Below are 17,588 nucleotides of genomic sequence, written 5' to 3' on the forward strand. Positions count from 1 at the left end.
CACGCACCCGTCCGTACCAACGAAACCTCAAGCCGCAACCCCCCCCCCCACACACACACACACACACACACACACACACGATCCCTCTCGGTCTCAGTTTGGTGGTTGTTTTTTGCCATTAGGTGTTTGGTTCTGCCTCAGCAACCTACACACATATCTGTAGTATTGTATTTTTAACCACAATCCCCACCCCTGACCAGGCCATTAAACCATAACCTGATAACTGTTGCCGGCATCGGTGCTGCTGGTCCTGCTTCCTTCATTCTCACGCATTCTCTCCATTGTATGCATGTATGTGCATGTCAGCAGTTCTGTCTAACGTTTTGTTTCCTGTTTGATTCTGTCCTGTCTTTCCCCCTCCCCCAAGCAGCCAAACAGGTTTCAGGGATTGAACAGTTTTGAAGATGTTTCCGCCATTATCAACACCCCGTCTGTAGGATACCAGGTAACTCTGCCCACCTCCCTGCTGTGACTGTGCTCTATCTGGCTTTGACCTTGACCACAACTAACTTAGCAAGGAAGCCCATACCTTCTTTTTCAATAATGTTATCATGCCCGGGGGGGTTTGGACAGCTAATCGACCTTGGACCCCCAGAGGTTCCTGGTTCCTCTCCTCCATCGTCATCTGTCTCTCTCTTTCATTTCCTTGTCCTTCTTTGCTTTGTTTTTTTTGTGTCATTCTGTCTTAATGATGTTGGATTTATACACCCATGTGAAGCGCCTTGGGACGACTCTGTTGTGAAAGGCGCTATATAAAAATAAGTTGAATTGGAATGGGGGTGGGGGGGAATCCCATACTGGAGATTGAGATGACTTCCAGGGTATATTTATAAAAAGTGAAAATATTCCATTGTAACCACAGCCGTTGTATTGATATAAATCTCATGTACTGAGTAAATGTACTGAGGGGCCCCCCATCGGTTGGCAAAATGGGGGTCGCGAGTCCCTGGCACTGTTATTTTGGGGGGTGTTAACGGAAAATTGGGAACCCACGGCCTATAGAGGTGCCGTCCCTTTCACGATAAGACTGAAGCCTGACCTTAAAATGCCACGTGTTCCCATGCAGTCCCCGATCCTCGAATGCTCAGCTTTAGAGCTCTGTGTTGCTTTATTGCACACTCCTGCTGCCTTTTAACACCCGCAGAATGGCAGGCTTCTTCAGTGACAAGGCCTCCCTTTCCGCAGGAGCCCCCTGCCCCGCCTGAGGAGGAGGAGGATGCTGAGGAAGAGGAGTCTGAGGAGCTCGGGCACATTGATACCTATGCGGATTACAAGCCTTTCAAGTGTACGGCATGCCGCTCCGTTGCAGGCCAGGGGCCCCGTCAGGCCTGGGCCGTGGCCCCTCAGCTCTGTGGCGGGCCCCGTCAGGCCTGGGCCGTGGCCCCTCAGCTCCGTGGCGGGCCCCGTCAGGCCTGGGCCGTCCCTCACTTAGCTCTCTATGCTCTCCGCAGCCACCATCGGGAAGTCCCACCCTGACATTGTCGTGGAGACCAACACCCTGTCCAGCGTGCCGCCGCCTGACATCACCTACACGCTGTCCATTCCCGAGAGCACCATCGAGAAGGGCCTGCTGTCCGCCCTGCAGCTGGAGGCCATCATATACGCCTGCCAGGTTCCCATGGGAGTTTCTGGGGGGTCTGAGCTCTGAGCCCACCCTCACCCCCACTAACCTCACACTCTCTCTCTGTCTGGTCACCTCCAGCAACACGAGGTGATCCTTCAGAATAACCAGAGGGCTGGTTTCCTCATTGGCGACGGGGCCGGTGTGGGCAAGGGCCGCACTGTGGCCGGTATCATCGTGGAGAACTTCTTAAAGGGCCGGAACAAAGCATTATGGTAAAGGCGGCCTCCCGTCCCACAGCCTTTCAGGAAACGACGGCTCTCCTTAGCGAGTTACAGGAGCGAGTGTACTGACACCCCCCCCAACCCCTCCAGGTTCAGCGTTTCCAACGACCTGAAGTACGACGCGGAGCGAGACCTCAAAGACATAGACGCTCCCGATATTCATGTTCATGCCTTAAATAAGGTTGGTGCTCTCAGCTAGTTCCTGTGCCCCCTAGGGCTGGCGAGTGGCCACGCTCACCTCTGCCTCTCTGCACCTCCCAGATTAAGTATGGAGACACCGCTACCTCAGAAGGAGTCCTGTTCGCCACTTACTCGGCGCTGATCGGGGAGAGCCAGGCGGGCGGCCAACGCCGGACCAGGCTAAAGCAGATCCTGGACTGGTGCAAACCGGGCTTCGATGGAGTCGTATCCCTTGCTGATGGTCGCCCCCCCCGATGGGGCCCCACCTCCATCTTTATGACAGAGTAGTTTTCGAGCTTGACACTTATGCCACCCTTCCCAACATGTGTTTTATTCCTTGACCACCTCCTCTGCCAGATCATATTCGACGAATGCCACAAAGCCAAAAACGCCACGTCCACAAAGATGGGCAAGGCAGTACTGGACCTGCAGAACAAGCTGCCGCTGGCCAGGGTGGTTTACGCCAGTGCTACAGGTCGGGCCCCTCACCTGCCCCGTACTGTCCTGCGCTAGCAACACTTGTGGTGACCTTGCTCCTGATTATCTTCCTAACACTGCCTTCTTCCAGGTGCTTCTGAGCCAAAGAACATGATCTACATGAGCCGTCTGGGAATCTGGGGCGAGGGAACTCCCTTCAAGATGTTCGATGACTTCCTGCATGCCATCGAAAAGAGGTTTGTCCCTTGCAATCTGTGTTGCCCTGGCTCTGGGTGTCTCATTGCTGAGGCGCCGCTGACAGGGGTTCCCACCTCTCTGCCGCAGGGGAGTGGGCGCCATGGAGATCGTGGCTATGGACATGAAGGTCAGCGGCATGTACATTGCCCGCCAGCTCAGCTTCCAGGGCGTGTCCTTCCGCATTGAGGAGATCAGCCTGGACAACAAATTCAAGCTGGTCTACAATAAGGCTGCCAGGCTGGTGAGGGCTTCAGGGAGTTTGGGGCCCGGGGAGCTCGTTTTGGTTGAATTTAAACATCGGGTCACGATTTGCCGTCAGGCACTTTGGGATGTCGCTAGTGTCGTTTTGTTTAGCTTTTTGGAATACTGTAGAGAGCTGTTTAATCAGCCTGTCTTTGCTGGCTGAGATCTCATGCTGGTGTCCTTGTAACTAACATTTGTTAGTGATGGGCAAATGAAGCATCATGAAATATTTGCTGTAATTTTTGACTAGATGGTGGCCGTTTTACTTTGGGACATGCTTTGAGGCTTTTATGAACATAGAGCACTATCTAGTGGGGTCAGACAAAGCAGCAAATGGTTCATGAAGTTTCATCCGGCCATCAGTAATATTTATTACCCAGTCAGTGTAAAGGGCGAGCTGCCTCAGGAGGTCGGATTCAGGGTGCTGTATGGCTCTATCTCACTGACGGAGGTCATGGAAGCATCTCCCTCATTTCCCACCCTCTCTATTTATGTGGACCTCAGTGGGCAGAAGCTCTGGAGGTTTTTACCAAGGCTGCCGACGAGCTGAGCCTGGTCTCCCGCAAAGCGCTGTGGGGCCAGTTCTGGTCGTCGCACCAGCGCTTCTTCAAATATCTCTGCATAGCCGCCAAGGTGCCGCGCCTCGTGGAGCTGGCCAACAGGGAGCTGGCGGCTGGCAAGGTGAGACAGTGAGCCTCATTGGGGGAGGAGCTGAGGGCGTGGCAGGAGGGCTGTAACCAATGCCATCTCTCCCCCCCCCAAAGTGCATTGTGATTGGCCTGCAGTCCACGGGCGAGGCTCGCACTAGAGAAGTCCTGGACGAGAATGATGGACACCTGGACCGATTTGTCTCCGCTGCTGAGTACGTACCATCCAGGAGCTGTGGTTCACCTGATGCTTCTGCTGCCAAGTCATAGAGCCATGTCAGTGTGGTGGAGCCCAGCTTCGGCAGAATGGTCACGTTTGTGGGCCCTTGAGCGAGGCCCTTAACCTCCAGCTCCATGGGCGTCACTGCAGCTGGCTGCCCTTTGCTGCCAAGCTCGCTCTCCTCCGCCTGATTTGGGTAATTCAGGTCCAGAGAGTAGAAGTTCAGACTGTGACTGTGACTCTTTATACTCTGGTAGTTGAACCAAAATCTTGACCTGGACATTTTACTCTCTGGACCTGAATTACCCAGCTCTGCTCTCAGCTACATATGTGTCTGTGTCATGGAGAGTGAGATGGGGATAGGCAAAAAGAGAATTTACCCATGGAGATCAGTAAAGTGTTGTCATTAAGAACGTGTGGTGCTTTCCACCATGATTCTAGTGAATCGCTTGTTTTGTTTGAGTGTTAAACCTCAGCCATTGATACGCCTTAAGCCAGGGGTGTCAAACTGCTGTCCTGGGGGGCCAGAGCCCTGTGTAGTTTAGTTCTTTCCTGGTTCTACCACAAATTATTCAGCTCAAGAGCGACGTGGTATTTAGCTATAGGAGTTTAAAAAATGTGCAGGGCTCTGCTCCCCAGGGCTGGATTTTGACACCCATGCCTTACACTGACACAGAGTCACTTGAACGTGAGCTCTTGAGCCCCCACGCGGGTGTGTGCAGCCTTCACAGGTGTCCGGCAGAGACAAAGACCAATTCGCGTGTTCATGTCTCGCCTGAACGAGCTCCCGCAGGCTTCCTTCAGCCGACTCGTGTTTAGAGAGATCCATGGTAACGCTGGCTTCTGTCTTTCAGGGGTGTGTTTCAGTCTCTGGTACAGAAGCATTTTCCGTCCGAAAAGCAGAGAAGAGAGAAGGGCAACGGGAACAAGAGAAAACGTAAGCATGACTACTTCCCTTCTGCGCTAATTTTTAGCAGAGTTGCCCCTGAATGAGAGCGATGGAGTCATTTTGTGATGGAACACGCTGGTATAACATTTTGGAAACTTTTTATGGATTATATAAAATGTTTGTTAAATTAGTACGGGGTTTTTTTTTTCATACAAGAATATTGAAATCTATGGGGAATGAGGATGTGAGATGGTCATTATCAATCTGCAGTGTAATCGGTTTGATCCTCCCTGTGGTGGAGTGTGCTTAGGGCTCAAACCGAAACGTGTTCTCCGCTGGTCTAGGAAAGCCCAAGGGACGGCAGCCCAAGTTCCCGAAGCACAGCGTGGACAACGGGGGCGTGATCAACATCAGTGACGACAGCAGCACTGACTCCGACGGTCTGGACAGCGACTCAAACTCCTCCCCCGACTCCCTCCAGGACAACGATGACGTCATCTTTGTTAACCACACCAACTGTCACACTGGTAGGTTGGACACAGACGGAATGGGACCCCGTGATTGGACACGGCGGCCCAGCTTATGGCCAACCAGCTTATGATTTAGCTGGAGTCCTGACCCTCCCACATACAACAGACAGACAGTGAAACCTTCACTCTGGCCTGCAGCGGACTCATCTGTCCTCGGCCTTTATGCACAGAAGGTGTTTTGCGGATCATGATTAATGTTTTACTTCGCATATTTTCACATTGGTTTGTTCACAGTACAAAAGACAGTGCTCATTTACATGGCCTTTTCAAATGATCTTTTACCTGTTCCCAAGTTTATGAAGCTGGGGGAAAAAAAATCTTCAGAATGTTTTTATATAAATCCAGATACTGAGAATAGCTGGATATGACTTATCAGGAAAGCAGGCACATTGTCAGCGCTGTTAATCTTTCCTTTCTGCCAAGTCAGTGTTTACATGTGCTGTTATTCTGACCTATTCTGATCTGGAAAAAAAAGTATTTTCCTGGAATTTCGGAAGTTACAGTATTAAGGGTGCAGTGCCCCATAGTGGTAGATGTACGTATTGTTTTTTGATGACTAATATCGGTATTTTTTGGATATAAAATGAAGAGTAGTTTATTAGTGGCTATTCATTACGCAATATTATTTCATAGAAAGGGATTTAAACTTTCCAAATGACACAGCGTTAGATACATGCACATTTTCTGGTCTTTCTACTCACCAGCAAAAATTGAAGAAATGAAGCAAGGCCTCCTGAACAAAATTTCCGAGCTGGGAAGAGAACTACCTCTGAACACTCTAGATGAACTGATCGACCGCTTTGGAGGGCCGGACAGAGTCTCGGAGGTGAGCCCCCTGAGGTTCACTGTGTTAGGCTAAAGCAGTGTTCAACAGTCCATTCCTCAGGGAACCCCGGACAGTCCACGTTTTTGTTCTCTCCCAGTTCCCTGCCAGTCAGGAACACCGAATCAGCTGGGAGCTGAGAGGAAGCAAAAACGTGGACTGTCCAGGGTTCCCCCGAGGACTGGGTTGTGAAACGCTGGGAGCTTTCTGGCAGCTCCCGCAGATCCCTAAGGTATTTCTGTCTTCTCCCAGATGACGGGCCGGAAGGGCCGCGTGGTTCGGCGGCCGGACGGCAGCGTGCGTTACGAGTCTCGTGCAGAGCAGGGCCTCACCATCGACTACGTCAACATCAAGGAGAAGGAACGCTTCATGAGTGGGGAGAAGGTGAGGAGAACATTGGGAGAATGTCTCGGGAATGTGAAGAGAACCTCTGGGAAAGCTAGGAAAAAGTTAAAAGAATGTCTTTAACACTGAGAGAATATAAGGGGAGTTTGAGGGAATGTCAGGGGAATGTTGGGATAGTCAGGAGAACCTCATGAGAAATGTTAAGAACATCGGGAGCTTGTCTGAGGAACATCAGGGAACTATTGGGAGCTCGTCTGGGGAACATCAGGGAACTATTGGGAGCTCGTCTGGGGAACATCAGGGAACCATTGGGAGCTCGTCTGGGGAACATCAGGGAACCATTGGGAGCTCGTCTGGGGAACATCAGGGAACCATTGGGAGCTCGTCTGGGGAACATCAGGGAACCATTGGGAGCTCGTCTGGGGAACATCAGGGAACCATTGGGAGCTCGTCTGGGGAACATCAGGGAACCATTGGGAGCTCGTCTGGGGAACATCAGGGAACCATTGGGAGCTTGTCTGGGGAACATCAGGGAACCATTGGGAGCTTGTCTGGGGAAGGTCAGGGGAAAGTCGGGAACCTGTCTGGGGACCGTCGGGAGCTTGTCTGGGGAACATCAGGGAACCATTGGGAGCTCGTCTGGGGAACATCAGGGAACCATTGGGAGCTTGTCTGGGGAAGGTCAGGGGAAAGTCGGGAACCTGTCTAGGGACCGTCGGGAGCTTGTCTGGGGAACATCAGGGGAAAGTTGGGAACCTGTCTGGGTACTGTCGGGAGCTCGTCTGGGGAACATCAGGGGAAAGTCGGGAACCCGTCTGGGGAATGTCAGGAGCTTGTTATGGGAGCTAGAATGTGCGTTTGATTAACGGATAAAATTCTATATGCAGTTTTGCCCCCCCCCCTGCTGGTTTCGACCTGATTTGTGCATCCTCCCGCCACCACATTATTACATCACCCGTTTATGTAAGCCCATGACAGCAGTGTAGTGGCGACTCATTTGAGATGCACCCTGTCCACAGCTCGTGGCCATCATCTCGGAGGCAGCCAGCTCCGGCATCTCCCTGCAGGCTGACAAGCGGGTGAAAAACCAGAAGCGGAGGGTGCACATGACGCTGGAGCTGCCGTGGAGTGCCGACCGCGCCATACAGCAGTTTGGTAAGAGCCACTTCCTGGCCGCTTTGTCAAGGACGCGTGATTCCGGGTTCATCGTGTCTTGCTTACGCTGGTGTCCTCATTTAGAAACCACAGTCTCACTGTGCTTGTCTGCCAGTTGGCGACATCTACTGAGTCAGTTGTAAAGCCACTTGTAGAGTTTTTGTTGTTTTTTTTACTCCACACTAATGCATTGATACTGTAAGGCATAAAGCAGTGTGTTACGAGCCTTTATTTATAGCTAGAGTTGTCTGCAAATGCTCCCCAATTCACAGTGGTTTGTCTTGTGGAATTTCAAGTTAATGTTAATGTGAAAACGGTGCCCATTAAGTCATTTCAATTTTGTTGTATACCTGAGCTAACTATACTTTGTAAATACGCCGGGTAATTGCAGCTGCCAGGCTTCTGGTCTCTGTAGTTAGTATAAACATCTCATAGTGTTTTTTTTATTCTGTTTAACCCAGTTAACTTGTATTCATGTATTTAATGTCCAGCCACTAATACTTAGTACAGTAGTGGTCATCATTTATTCAGTGACAGTATCTGTCTTTCTATATCATTCTGTGTTTCTCTCTGTCTATATCATTCTGTGTTTCTGTCTATCATATATTCACTTTTGAGTTGCGATACTTTCCATTTACGATGGGTTTATCGTAAAGTAGCCATGTCATAATTCGAGGAGCACCTGTATTGTCACCTTTTGGCTACAATAAAGGTTTGCAGTGTTGAGTGCTGCGCCATTGTCTCTGACGTCCCACTGCTTCCTGTCAGGTCGGACTCACCGCTCTAACCAGGTCACTGCCCCGGAGTACATCTTCCTCATCTCCGAGCTGGGTGGGGAAAGACGCTTCGCCTCCATCGTAGCCAAGAGGCTAGAGAGCCTGGTACGTCACCCTCTCGCTCCCAGACCGGCCTGCGCTCTCGCTCTCGTCCTGGTCACACCATGGGCGGCATCTCCACAGTCTAGCAGCTTCTCCTCAAAAACCAAATCAGTGGTTATCAGATGCACAGCACTACAGCAGGCAGTGAAATGTGTCTCCCTGAGAGCTATAGTTAAGGAATCATTTTAAAAAGGTAAATAAAATGGTTAACAAAAATTGGCTGATCTCCAGTCGCGTATACTTCCATTATCGGCATGGTCATTCTGCTGGTGAAAGGCTGCCTCCTTCAGGCGGGTGCCGCGTCAACAACTTCCCTCACTGGTACTTGGCTCCACGCCCCTAGCGGTCTGACTGCACCCTCCACAGACCGCCGTGCGAGTCCTTGCTTAGCTCCTGACCTCAAGCTGTGTTCTGCAGGGGGCCCTGACCCATGGCGACAGGAGAGCCACCGAGTCCAGAGACTTGAGCAAATACAACTTCGAGAACAAGGTAAGGACCCAGCCACATGCCGTGTACTTGAATCGCCCTGTGTTATACCTGGTTAAAGCCTTAAACCTTCTGTGCTCTGTAGTGCTTCCCCCGGTCAAAGTCAGGAAGTTTGGGGAAAGATAGTTTACCATCTTTTCTGGCCTCCTTTGCAGTATGGCACTAAGGCTCTGGACAAGATTACCAAAGCCATCCTGGGCCACATCGAGAGCAAGGTGCCACCTCCCAGGGATTACCCAGATGGCGATGCCATGTTCTTCAGAGGTGAACTCTCTCTCTCTCTCTCTCTCTCTCTCTCTCTCTCTCTCTCTCTCTCTCGCGCGCGCGCTCATAAGATCATGATGCTTTCTTTCAGACATGAAGCGTGGGATGATGGATGTTGGCATCTTCTGTAAAGAGCCTCGCTTTGGTCTCAGTACTGAGAAAGGTAAGGACAAGTGGCCTGCCATCATGTCTTTGATGCAAAATATAGTACACTTTGAGTATTCTTCATCACACCAGTCCTTATTTCACCCCAGAGACAGATCGCGGTGTGCAGCACTCTTTCTTTCTAGAAGCTTCCTTCAGTGGGGCCTTTTTTCCTGTTGCTCTTCACAGACTGCAGCATTACGAAGTTCCTTAACCGCATCCTGGGCCTGGAGGTGGATAAACAGAATGCGCTCTTCCAGTACTTCACTGACAACTTTGACTACTTGATAGAGAAGGACAAGAAGGAAGGGAAGTACGACATGGGGATCTTAGGTAGGCCGCATCTCTCAGGCTGCTCATGGCTCATGAATGTCAGTGTTTACCGAAGCCTGTAGTCTTTGAACAGTCAGTTTCCCGTAACTATATAGATTAGTAAAAGTAATGACCTACATCAGTGTTTCTCGGCTCAGTCCTCAGGAACCCCCCAGATGGTCCATGATTTTGCTTCCTCCCAGCTGCTACTGGGCCCGACTCATAAGGGAGGTCTTGTGGCCTAGTGTAACTGCACTGTGTTCCTCCTTGTAGACCTGGCTCCCGGTAATGACGAGATCTATGAGGAGACCCAGGAGAAGTTCCTCACTGCTGGGAACCCTCAGGATGGCCAGGTGGTGCTCTACAAGGTATGGTAGCTCCACCCATATCCCAGGGCCGTAACACTCCCAGATCTGCTATATACAGAGACGACTCCTTAACCTGCCATGCCTGGACCACATCCTTTTACTTGGCGTGTATGTGATTGACTGAGTTAGACGAGTCTAGCCGGCAGATATTTAGAGGGCTGTCATCCGAGACCCAGATCGCATACTTTTAATAATGAGGATGTGGTCCAGCTGCTCGTAGATAAAGCCAATGCCAGCCCCTGTGTGGGTGATAAGATGGGAGAGGGGTGTCACTTCAGCCAGAGTGACTGTCTTCTATGTCACCAGATCAGGGTAGACCGAGGGATGCCCTGGAAGGAAGCCTGCGACAAGGCCGAGACCCTCCAAGGCCCGGATGAGGGTTTTTACCTGTCACGAAAGGTGAGCCTTTTCATGTACTTGTGTGGGAGAACCTAGCCCTAGTATTTCAGTGCCAGAATTAACAGGAACAACTGTGTAGGTAGTAATAGCACAGCGCGTCTCCCCGAGCCTGGCTGACATCAGCGAATGAATAATAGCTTTTTGGTACTTGAGACAAAACGGGCGCCGTCCTCGCAAGAGACTGCAGCCCCGCCGGGATCCTCGGCGTCACGCACACACCCGGTGCGCCCTCAGAGTTTCCCGGACGGCCGGAAACGCACATCAGCTTCCAGGAATCCCGCCGTGCAAGTTAAGAGAACCTCGCGTATCGGTGACACGGCTGAAAAGGGGGCGGGGAGGACTTGAGTGAGACATGCTTCTGCACCGCTGGGTCCTTCATCAGCCAGTAGGGCGTGGTGGGGCTTTTACCCGAGACTGAGAAGACGGAAATGGTTACCTGAGGTTTTGATGGCTGGGAGTCACTCGTATCGGTGATCTTGGTGCAAAGGAGAGCTGAGAAGGTACCTCCCAGGCCCTCCCAGCCACCATTGGCATTCCCTGGTATTATTGCCATCATCACTGATGTCAGTTACCGTTTTGGCCTTGACGCTATCTTTAAACATTTTTACATTTTGCAAGTTTTTGTAAGAGCTGGTTGGAGATGGTTTCCTGTAACCACTTTTCCACCGTTTTTTCTGGTAATGCATTATTAATCCCACTAGATGGAGCACTTTTTAATGACCAAACTTGTGTGAGGGTTTTATCTGAAACTTACCAAAGAAATGCACAAAATGATAAATAGATTCTAGACAATGGATACATGCAGTATATAATTTGCTTAGAGAGAAATTCATATATATGCTGTTTTCTGTGCAGGTCATTCTAGCTCCGGGACATACATTAATATAATCGAATGTATAAATGGCACCCGGTATCCAGGAACTTCTATGGATATAGTGCCGTTACATGCCGGTAATACTGACCCCGTTGTGTCTTTGGGTTATGTTTGGTCCACTAGTTGCTTGGACCCTCCTCCTCTGCAATCTGATTGGTTATCTCTCTGAACCAATCGTTTTTCATTCTGCCCTCAGAACATTTTTATATAAGTAAAACTTGAGCGTTTAGTAGGGTTTAAACCGTAATAAAGCAGTGTTTAAAGGGGATTTCTGGTGAGTGGGTTGTTCTGATTTCTCACCCTCAGCCCTAGATGTCAGGCAGCAGCGGAGACGACGGTGCAGTTTGTACTGCTGACCAGATGAGGGCAGCACCAGTCATTAAACATACCATAGATCAGCTAGACTGCGTTGACTCTGACATGGTGGCACTCTCTTGTTTTCTCAGATGCGGGGAAACTATCCCTGTGTGCTCCTGGCTGAGCAAGGGCGCAACCGCAACGTCATCCTCTACAAGCCCAACATCGGCAAGCAGGCGCATCCGGAGAACCTGGACAACTTGCTGCGCAGGTACCGCAAGGTGAGCATCCGGCTGACGTGGGGAAGAGACTGCAGGGTCTGGGGGCGCCGTTGTGACGATGCCGCCGGTCTTTCCACACGCAGGTGACTGCAGACGAGGCCAGAGAGCCTTGGGAACATCAGTTTAAGTTCTCCTTCCAGAAATGCAGCCACGCTAATTGGTGAGTGTGCCCACTTGACCCCCGCCCCGAGCGCGGCCCGGAGGTGCGTGCGCCGTCGCCCCTGACCCACATGCCCTTCCCCGCAGGAACGGGAAGTGCAAGCAGATTGAGGAGGGCCACGAATGCTGGCTAGGCATGCGGCTGCGGCAGTACCACATGCTGTGCGGCGCGCTGCTGCGCGTCTGGAAGCGCGTCGCCGACGTGGTGTCCGACGTCACCAACTCCAGCATCCTGCAGATCGTCCGGCTCAAGACCAAGCAGCACAACAAGCAAGTCGGTGCGTAGCGGGGGGGCTTCACTCCTTCATAGCTCAACAAGAAGAGCCTTGCACTAACAACACAAAGGTAGCGGGTTCATATCTCACACAAATTGTGACCCTTCCCTGACTTCAAGCTGCTTTGGGGAAAAAAAGCATCAAATATGTCAAATGTAAGTGTCAGATGAGAGTTTACACTCTGGCGGGTTGAGAGACTGGCCTGGCCTTCCCCCGTTTCTGTGTACTGCTGTCAGTCCATACACATTCATTTTCAAGTCTGTGCCTATACATCTCATTGCTGACAAACCCATGGGTTCTTCCTGTAATTTAATCACCCTTGGCACTATTCTAAAGCACCATAATGCAGTTCTGAAGAATTCCCTTGGCTTTCCCCTGGGTGCCGTTCATTGTGTGATTTCTCTGTTCACCTGGCTTTCTCAATGGCTTAGAGGAGTTCAGCCACGCGTTGCCTGGCATCCACTCGTCTCCCGCTCGCCGTGCAGTAAGCAGGCGCACGTTTGGGGAGCCAGTTCTTGCCCTTGTTCTCCTCAATGGAGCAGGGCTGTTTCTGGGGGTCCTGATAATACCTAGTGACCGGGACCTGCTGTTTGTTCGAGGCGGGATCCGATCCTGCCGCTGGTTAGCATCCTGCCTATTGCTGGGCCTCCAGATGTGGACAGAAGACCTGACTTGTTTGTCATCCTCAGGCATCAAGATCCCGGAGAACTGCGTGGCGCGGGTGCGCGACGAACTGCTCCATATGGATGAGGAGGTGAAGCGCAAGCGGCGGGAACGGGAGCAGCGTGAGGAGGAGCAGCGGCGGGCCGACGACCAGGAGCAGCGGCGGAAGGAGATCATGGTCTCCAGCCTGTGCGGGTTCTCCACCCGGCAGTTCTTCCCCAGCCCAGCCCTGCAATGCCTGCCCGCCCAGAGGAACTCCGACGATGTGCTGGACCTGACCATAAGCAGTTCCTCGCCCTCCCCGGACGGCAGTCTGGGCCTGGGCCCGGGCCTGGGCTTGGGCCTAGTTCTGGACGGCTTCGTAGGCCCCGTTGGCGACGGCCAAGAAGACCTGTCCTTGGATGCTCTGATGCCGTCGGCGGCACTCAGTACTGCTCAAGTGCTGCGCACTCAACACTCGCAGCACTCCCTGCATGCGCAGCGCATGCTACAGCTACCACTTGCGGCAGTGCCACCGGAGGGCCAGGTGGATTACCAGAATTACCTGAATTTTAACAGTACCCCCCTAACCCTAACCCTACCCTACTCACCCATGCCCTCTTCTGTCAGAACCCCCTTTCCCCCTGTGCCCCGCTCCTCCCCCCTGTTCTCCTCCGTCCCCACCCCGACAGAACCACAGCCCCAGCCCTTGGTGAATGGGCACCCCAACACGGAGGGACCCATAAACGCACGGGAAGTTTTGGACAGTATGCTGGGAACCAACCCGAACAGACAGTCTGTCATCCAGTACCAGAATTGATTGGCAGGCAGCCGCTGGGTCGCCACAGCAATGCTAGCGGCGGCCCGGTGGTGTTCGGACCTCCTCCTGCTTCCAGCGCGCAGTTTTAGCTCGGCTCCTAATTTCTATAGAAATGCATTTCCCTCCAAGACAGATTGGAAGGAAACCCCTCTGATTTCATCGCAGAGAAACCGAAACCAAACAGATTCTATAGAACAACGTTGGGTCCAGAAGCGTGCCGCGTAACCTTTGGAGGATTCCCCACCATCTCCGGCAGCAGTCCCATCGGTAGCCCTTGGACCATACCACCAGTGCCGGGCGCAGGGGTCACGGTGCGGTAGCATATCTCTTTGGCCAGCGGAGCGGGTGAAAGTTGGATATTTGATATCGTCAGATGGTTTTGGTACCTCCACTAAGTCAGGCCTGCAGGGTTGGCGCCAGTGAGAAGGTTAAATAGCCTACTGTTGAGGTCAGAAGAGTCCATTTTATCTGCGGATATGTCCATTGCCGATATTGTCAGTTTGGCGTATCCCTGTCATCGCATTCGGTGAGCCTAAAGTAGGGGGTGCAGAATCAGCATTGCCTTCCCAGAAGCACCTTTTCAAATGTAGGTCAGGAGCCAGCTGCACCCCCACGGCGTAAAACCCTAACCCTACTGGTGCGTAGACGGGATGTCGCAAGTTAGGGTCGCGCTGTTTCCCTGCTCACTCTGCAGAGGTTTCTGTGCCTCTTCGTTTGCTGCGATGAACAGATCCCAGATTTGATGTAGTTGCTTTGAGAGAATGCCGCGCCCCCCCCCCACCCCCCGTCTACTCCCTACCTTCCCAACCCAAGTGCCGTGAAACTTAAATATCCCGTCGGAAAGAGGTACACCCACCAACGTGAAATCCCACATCCCGCTTGTGTCGCAATCGGGGGTGTCGGATTAATGATTCATTGGGCCGAACCTTTCATTTCACCACTTGGTATAGAGTAGCTGCGTGTGTGCCCGTCTCGCTTAAAGGGGAACGACATGATTAAACAACCTACTGTTGTAACAGTGCCTTCAGAACAAGGTGAGAAGTGAGCTAATTTAAACACCTGATCTTGTGTATATATTTATATTCTGTGGCATCTTATTTATTGGGTTATATTTAATTAGCCCCTTAGTCATGTGGTGGTGGTCATGTGATTCCCCCTCCTCCTCCCAACCTGAATTACTTCCTGTCATCTGTGTATGGCTCCCCGAATTCTTCCCAAGAAATAAAGTTCTGGTTGTTTAAGTCGATCATTTCACAAGTTCAACATGTTGAGAACTTCCGGTAAACCTTGTTTTTTTTTCCCCAAGTGTTTCGTTTTTTTCCTGCCTTTGTGACACATTACCTGATAATGTGATTCTTTAGTAAACTCTTCATTTTAAATCCTCAGGAAAGTTTCTGATTTTGCGGTCTGAATATACCGGTTTTGGCCCTTAGGATTCTCCATGTTTGCATCTGGGCCTGGCAGGATCACTGCATTGCTGCACTCTTAATCAGTCAGAGGTGGTGGCCCAGATCTCACACTCAGCCTCACCAAAAGCAATAAAATAAACATGGTGTAGAAAACGTGTCTAAGTGCTGTTTACGCTTCAGGGTCAAATTGGACTATTTTCCCCCGATTTATGTGTAGGTTGCTTGCACTGGCTACCAAATGTTTTAAGAAACTTAAATTGAGATCCTTTGTTTTTAGGATCGAGGCTCATGTTCCGTGTTGTAAGACAGAAATTGGATAAAAGCAATGTGTTTTTATGGGTGTTAATATTGTTATTGTTATTTATATTTAAGGGACATTTTAGTGGAAATAGTTTTTAATATTATAATCCGGTTCTGTAGTTGATAATACTTTAAAAAGTCAAATGTTTTGTCAGGGACTTTTTTAAAAAACAAAATTAATATACACAAAATATATCTATCGTAATCTCCCACCAAATATATTGCACTGTTGTGTACTGCTGTACAGGGTCGCTGGTGTGCGTGTGAGTGGGGTTTTTGTTTGTTTTGTTTGTTTTCTTCTGCAGTTTTGTCCTCCTGACTCTTGTACAGTTATTGTGACTGCTGAGTGATACCAAAGTATTTCCGCACCCGAAGTTACCGGCTACATCCGAATCTTAATCTCAGGAAAAAATTCTATATCAAAATATCCATTACAAATTATAATAAGATTATATATATAAGATCTGGTATCTGCGACAAATAAAAAAAATAATTAAATCCCTCGTTCTTTCCACCTCCATTCTGCACTGGAGGTGATTAGTTGTCTTTTTGATGTTTGAAACTTGATTCGAAGGTTTCGCCGTTCGTTACTGTGCTGAGTTCTGGTTATTTTTAAGTGTTTATGCCATCTTAGGGCAAAGATAAAAAGTGGTGTATGAAAAGAATGTCGACTTCTGTCATTTGTGGAAATGGGTGAATTTGCCAGCTTCCCAAAACCGTGGCCGAGGCACGGTCTCTCACGCCAGGCTCCTCCAAACACCCTTTAATGCACACTCGGCGGCCCATAGCAAAACGGAGAGGAGTACCGACTCGCTTCATTTCCGCCAGATAAACAGCCCGTACCGCAAACCAGTGACCACCACCACCACCACCACCTTTTCACAGTCACGCGGGTGGGGAGCCAGCCGCGCCGAGGGGCACATCCTCCTTTGCGAGGTACACATCCTCCTTTGCGAGGCACACATCTGTTCTGGAAAAGTATTATATGTCTGTCGCTCCAGAATTGTTTTCATCGCTGAATAACGAAACCAACTGGTATTCATTTCCCACGTTAGGCACCGTTTTACAAGCCGCTTGCGACTGGAATCCTCCACCCACCCCCGTCAGGCATACTTCCCCCCCCCCCCCCCAATTGGAAAATTAATTGGATAGTTAGATTATTTTGCTGTACTGCTCATCTTTTTAATTTGCACTAAGAATGGCATAATCCATTTACTGTTGCGTGTAATTCATGACCTGTCGTTCCCCCCGCATTCTTCACGGATATTTTTTGTATGCTGTTCCCATGTTAAGTCCCTTCACCTTGTCAGATGGAAAACCACCCCCCCCCCCCCCCGAAGTAATTTATTGCTAATAACAAAATCAACATGCTACTGGTTGTACTTTTTAAAAAAATAAATAAATAAAAAACAAACATGCTATTTTTTCTGTAAAACTGTTTAGCACTTTTCTGGGTTTTGCTTTTGTTATTTTCTATATATTTATAATTTAGATCGAACTGTATATATTGTAAAAATTGTGCCTTTCAACTAATTCTTTAAAAAGAAGTTTTCTACTCATAACAGAGCGAATATATTGTGATGCAATCTTGATTTTGTTAACAAATAAAAACTTGCAGAAGATCGCCGAATTGGATTGGTTTTCATTCTACCACAAACACTCCCTAAGTGCTTTGAGGTAAATAATGACGTTGCTTACGTTTTAATGCATTTTAATTAAGGGCGGGAGTGGTTATTTTATTAGAATGTTATTGAGAATGGAGAGCTATAAGCCTTTTTATGAGACATGGAAATGTTTATATAGGCCTAAATGCAGTCAAGAGCAATATATGCTGGCTAGACGCTTAAAAATACTTTATCATTATTGTATTACAGTGGCATTAATCTGATCATTTATCTAGCATGTCAAATTCTTTTTAAATCAATGAATCGAGTACTGGCTTGTTTTTACGGTGCTATGCCTTGTTCTTGATAAGAACCAAGATATTGTTCGTATTTCTAAAAATAACTTTAAAACGTTTAATCTTGCGCTGTGATGGACACTCTCGGCGCGTTACGGGCGTGTCGGGAAAGTTTCCCCCCGCTTTTAAGTGTAGTTTCAGCGCTGGGAGTAACGGGAGTACGTCGAG

At 49.9% G+C, this 17,588-nt stretch overlaps 1 protein-coding gene across 4 annotated transcripts in view; it reads left to right on the forward strand.

Moving 5' to 3' along the window:
• Window positions 1-16,125, forward strand: part of LOC125727598 (protein strawberry notch homolog 2-like) — a 39,517-nt gene extending 23,392 nt beyond the window's left edge. For 2 of the 4 annotated variants that reach the window (XM_049004434.1, XM_049004436.1), the window contains 27 exons: window positions 368-445; window positions 1,186-1,285; window positions 1,452-1,612; window positions 1,703-1,836; window positions 1,936-2,026; window positions 2,107-2,250; window positions 2,383-2,500; window positions 2,594-2,699; window positions 2,788-2,941; window positions 3,448-3,624; window positions 3,708-3,805; window positions 4,665-4,747; window positions 5,044-5,226; window positions 5,934-6,055; window positions 6,305-6,436; window positions 7,417-7,552; window positions 8,321-8,433; window positions 8,848-8,919; window positions 9,072-9,180; window positions 9,272-9,343; window positions 9,514-9,657; window positions 9,910-10,004; window positions 10,311-10,403; window positions 11,724-11,855; window positions 11,939-12,015; window positions 12,102-12,292; window positions 12,979-16,125. In XM_049004434.1, coding sequence (XP_048860391.1) covers window positions 368-445; window positions 1,186-1,285; window positions 1,452-1,612; window positions 1,703-1,836; window positions 1,936-2,026; window positions 2,107-2,250; window positions 2,383-2,500; window positions 2,594-2,699; window positions 2,788-2,941; window positions 3,448-3,624; window positions 3,708-3,805; window positions 4,665-4,747; window positions 5,044-5,226; window positions 5,934-6,055; window positions 6,305-6,436; window positions 7,417-7,552; window positions 8,321-8,433; window positions 8,848-8,919; window positions 9,072-9,180; window positions 9,272-9,343; window positions 9,514-9,657; window positions 9,910-10,004; window positions 10,311-10,403; window positions 11,724-11,855; window positions 11,939-12,015; window positions 12,102-12,292; window positions 12,979-13,751 — 3,888 coding nt within the window. In that variant the 3' untranslated portion in view covers window positions 13,752-16,125. Of the gene's footprint in view, window positions 1-367; window positions 446-1,185; window positions 1,327-1,368; window positions 1,613-1,702; window positions 1,837-1,935; window positions 2,027-2,106; window positions 2,251-2,382; window positions 2,501-2,593; window positions 2,700-2,787; window positions 2,942-3,447; window positions 3,625-3,707; window positions 3,806-4,664; window positions 4,748-5,043; window positions 5,227-5,933; window positions 6,056-6,304; window positions 6,437-7,416; window positions 7,553-8,320; window positions 8,434-8,847; window positions 8,920-9,071; window positions 9,181-9,271; window positions 9,344-9,513; window positions 9,658-9,909; window positions 10,005-10,310; window positions 10,404-11,723; window positions 11,856-11,938; window positions 12,016-12,101; window positions 12,293-12,978 lie in introns of those variants that run through there. The other 2 variants (XM_049004435.1, XM_049004437.1) reach the window with 2 other exon arrangements.
• Window positions 16,126-17,588: the final 1,463 nt, after the last annotated feature.

The sequence above is a fragment of the Brienomyrus brachyistius genome, unplaced genomic scaffold (assembly GCF_023856365.1).
Source record: "Brienomyrus brachyistius isolate T26 unplaced genomic scaffold, BBRACH_0.4 scaffold104, whole genome shotgun sequence".
NCBI lineage: Eukaryota > Metazoa > Chordata > Actinopteri > Osteoglossiformes > Mormyridae > Brienomyrus > Brienomyrus brachyistius.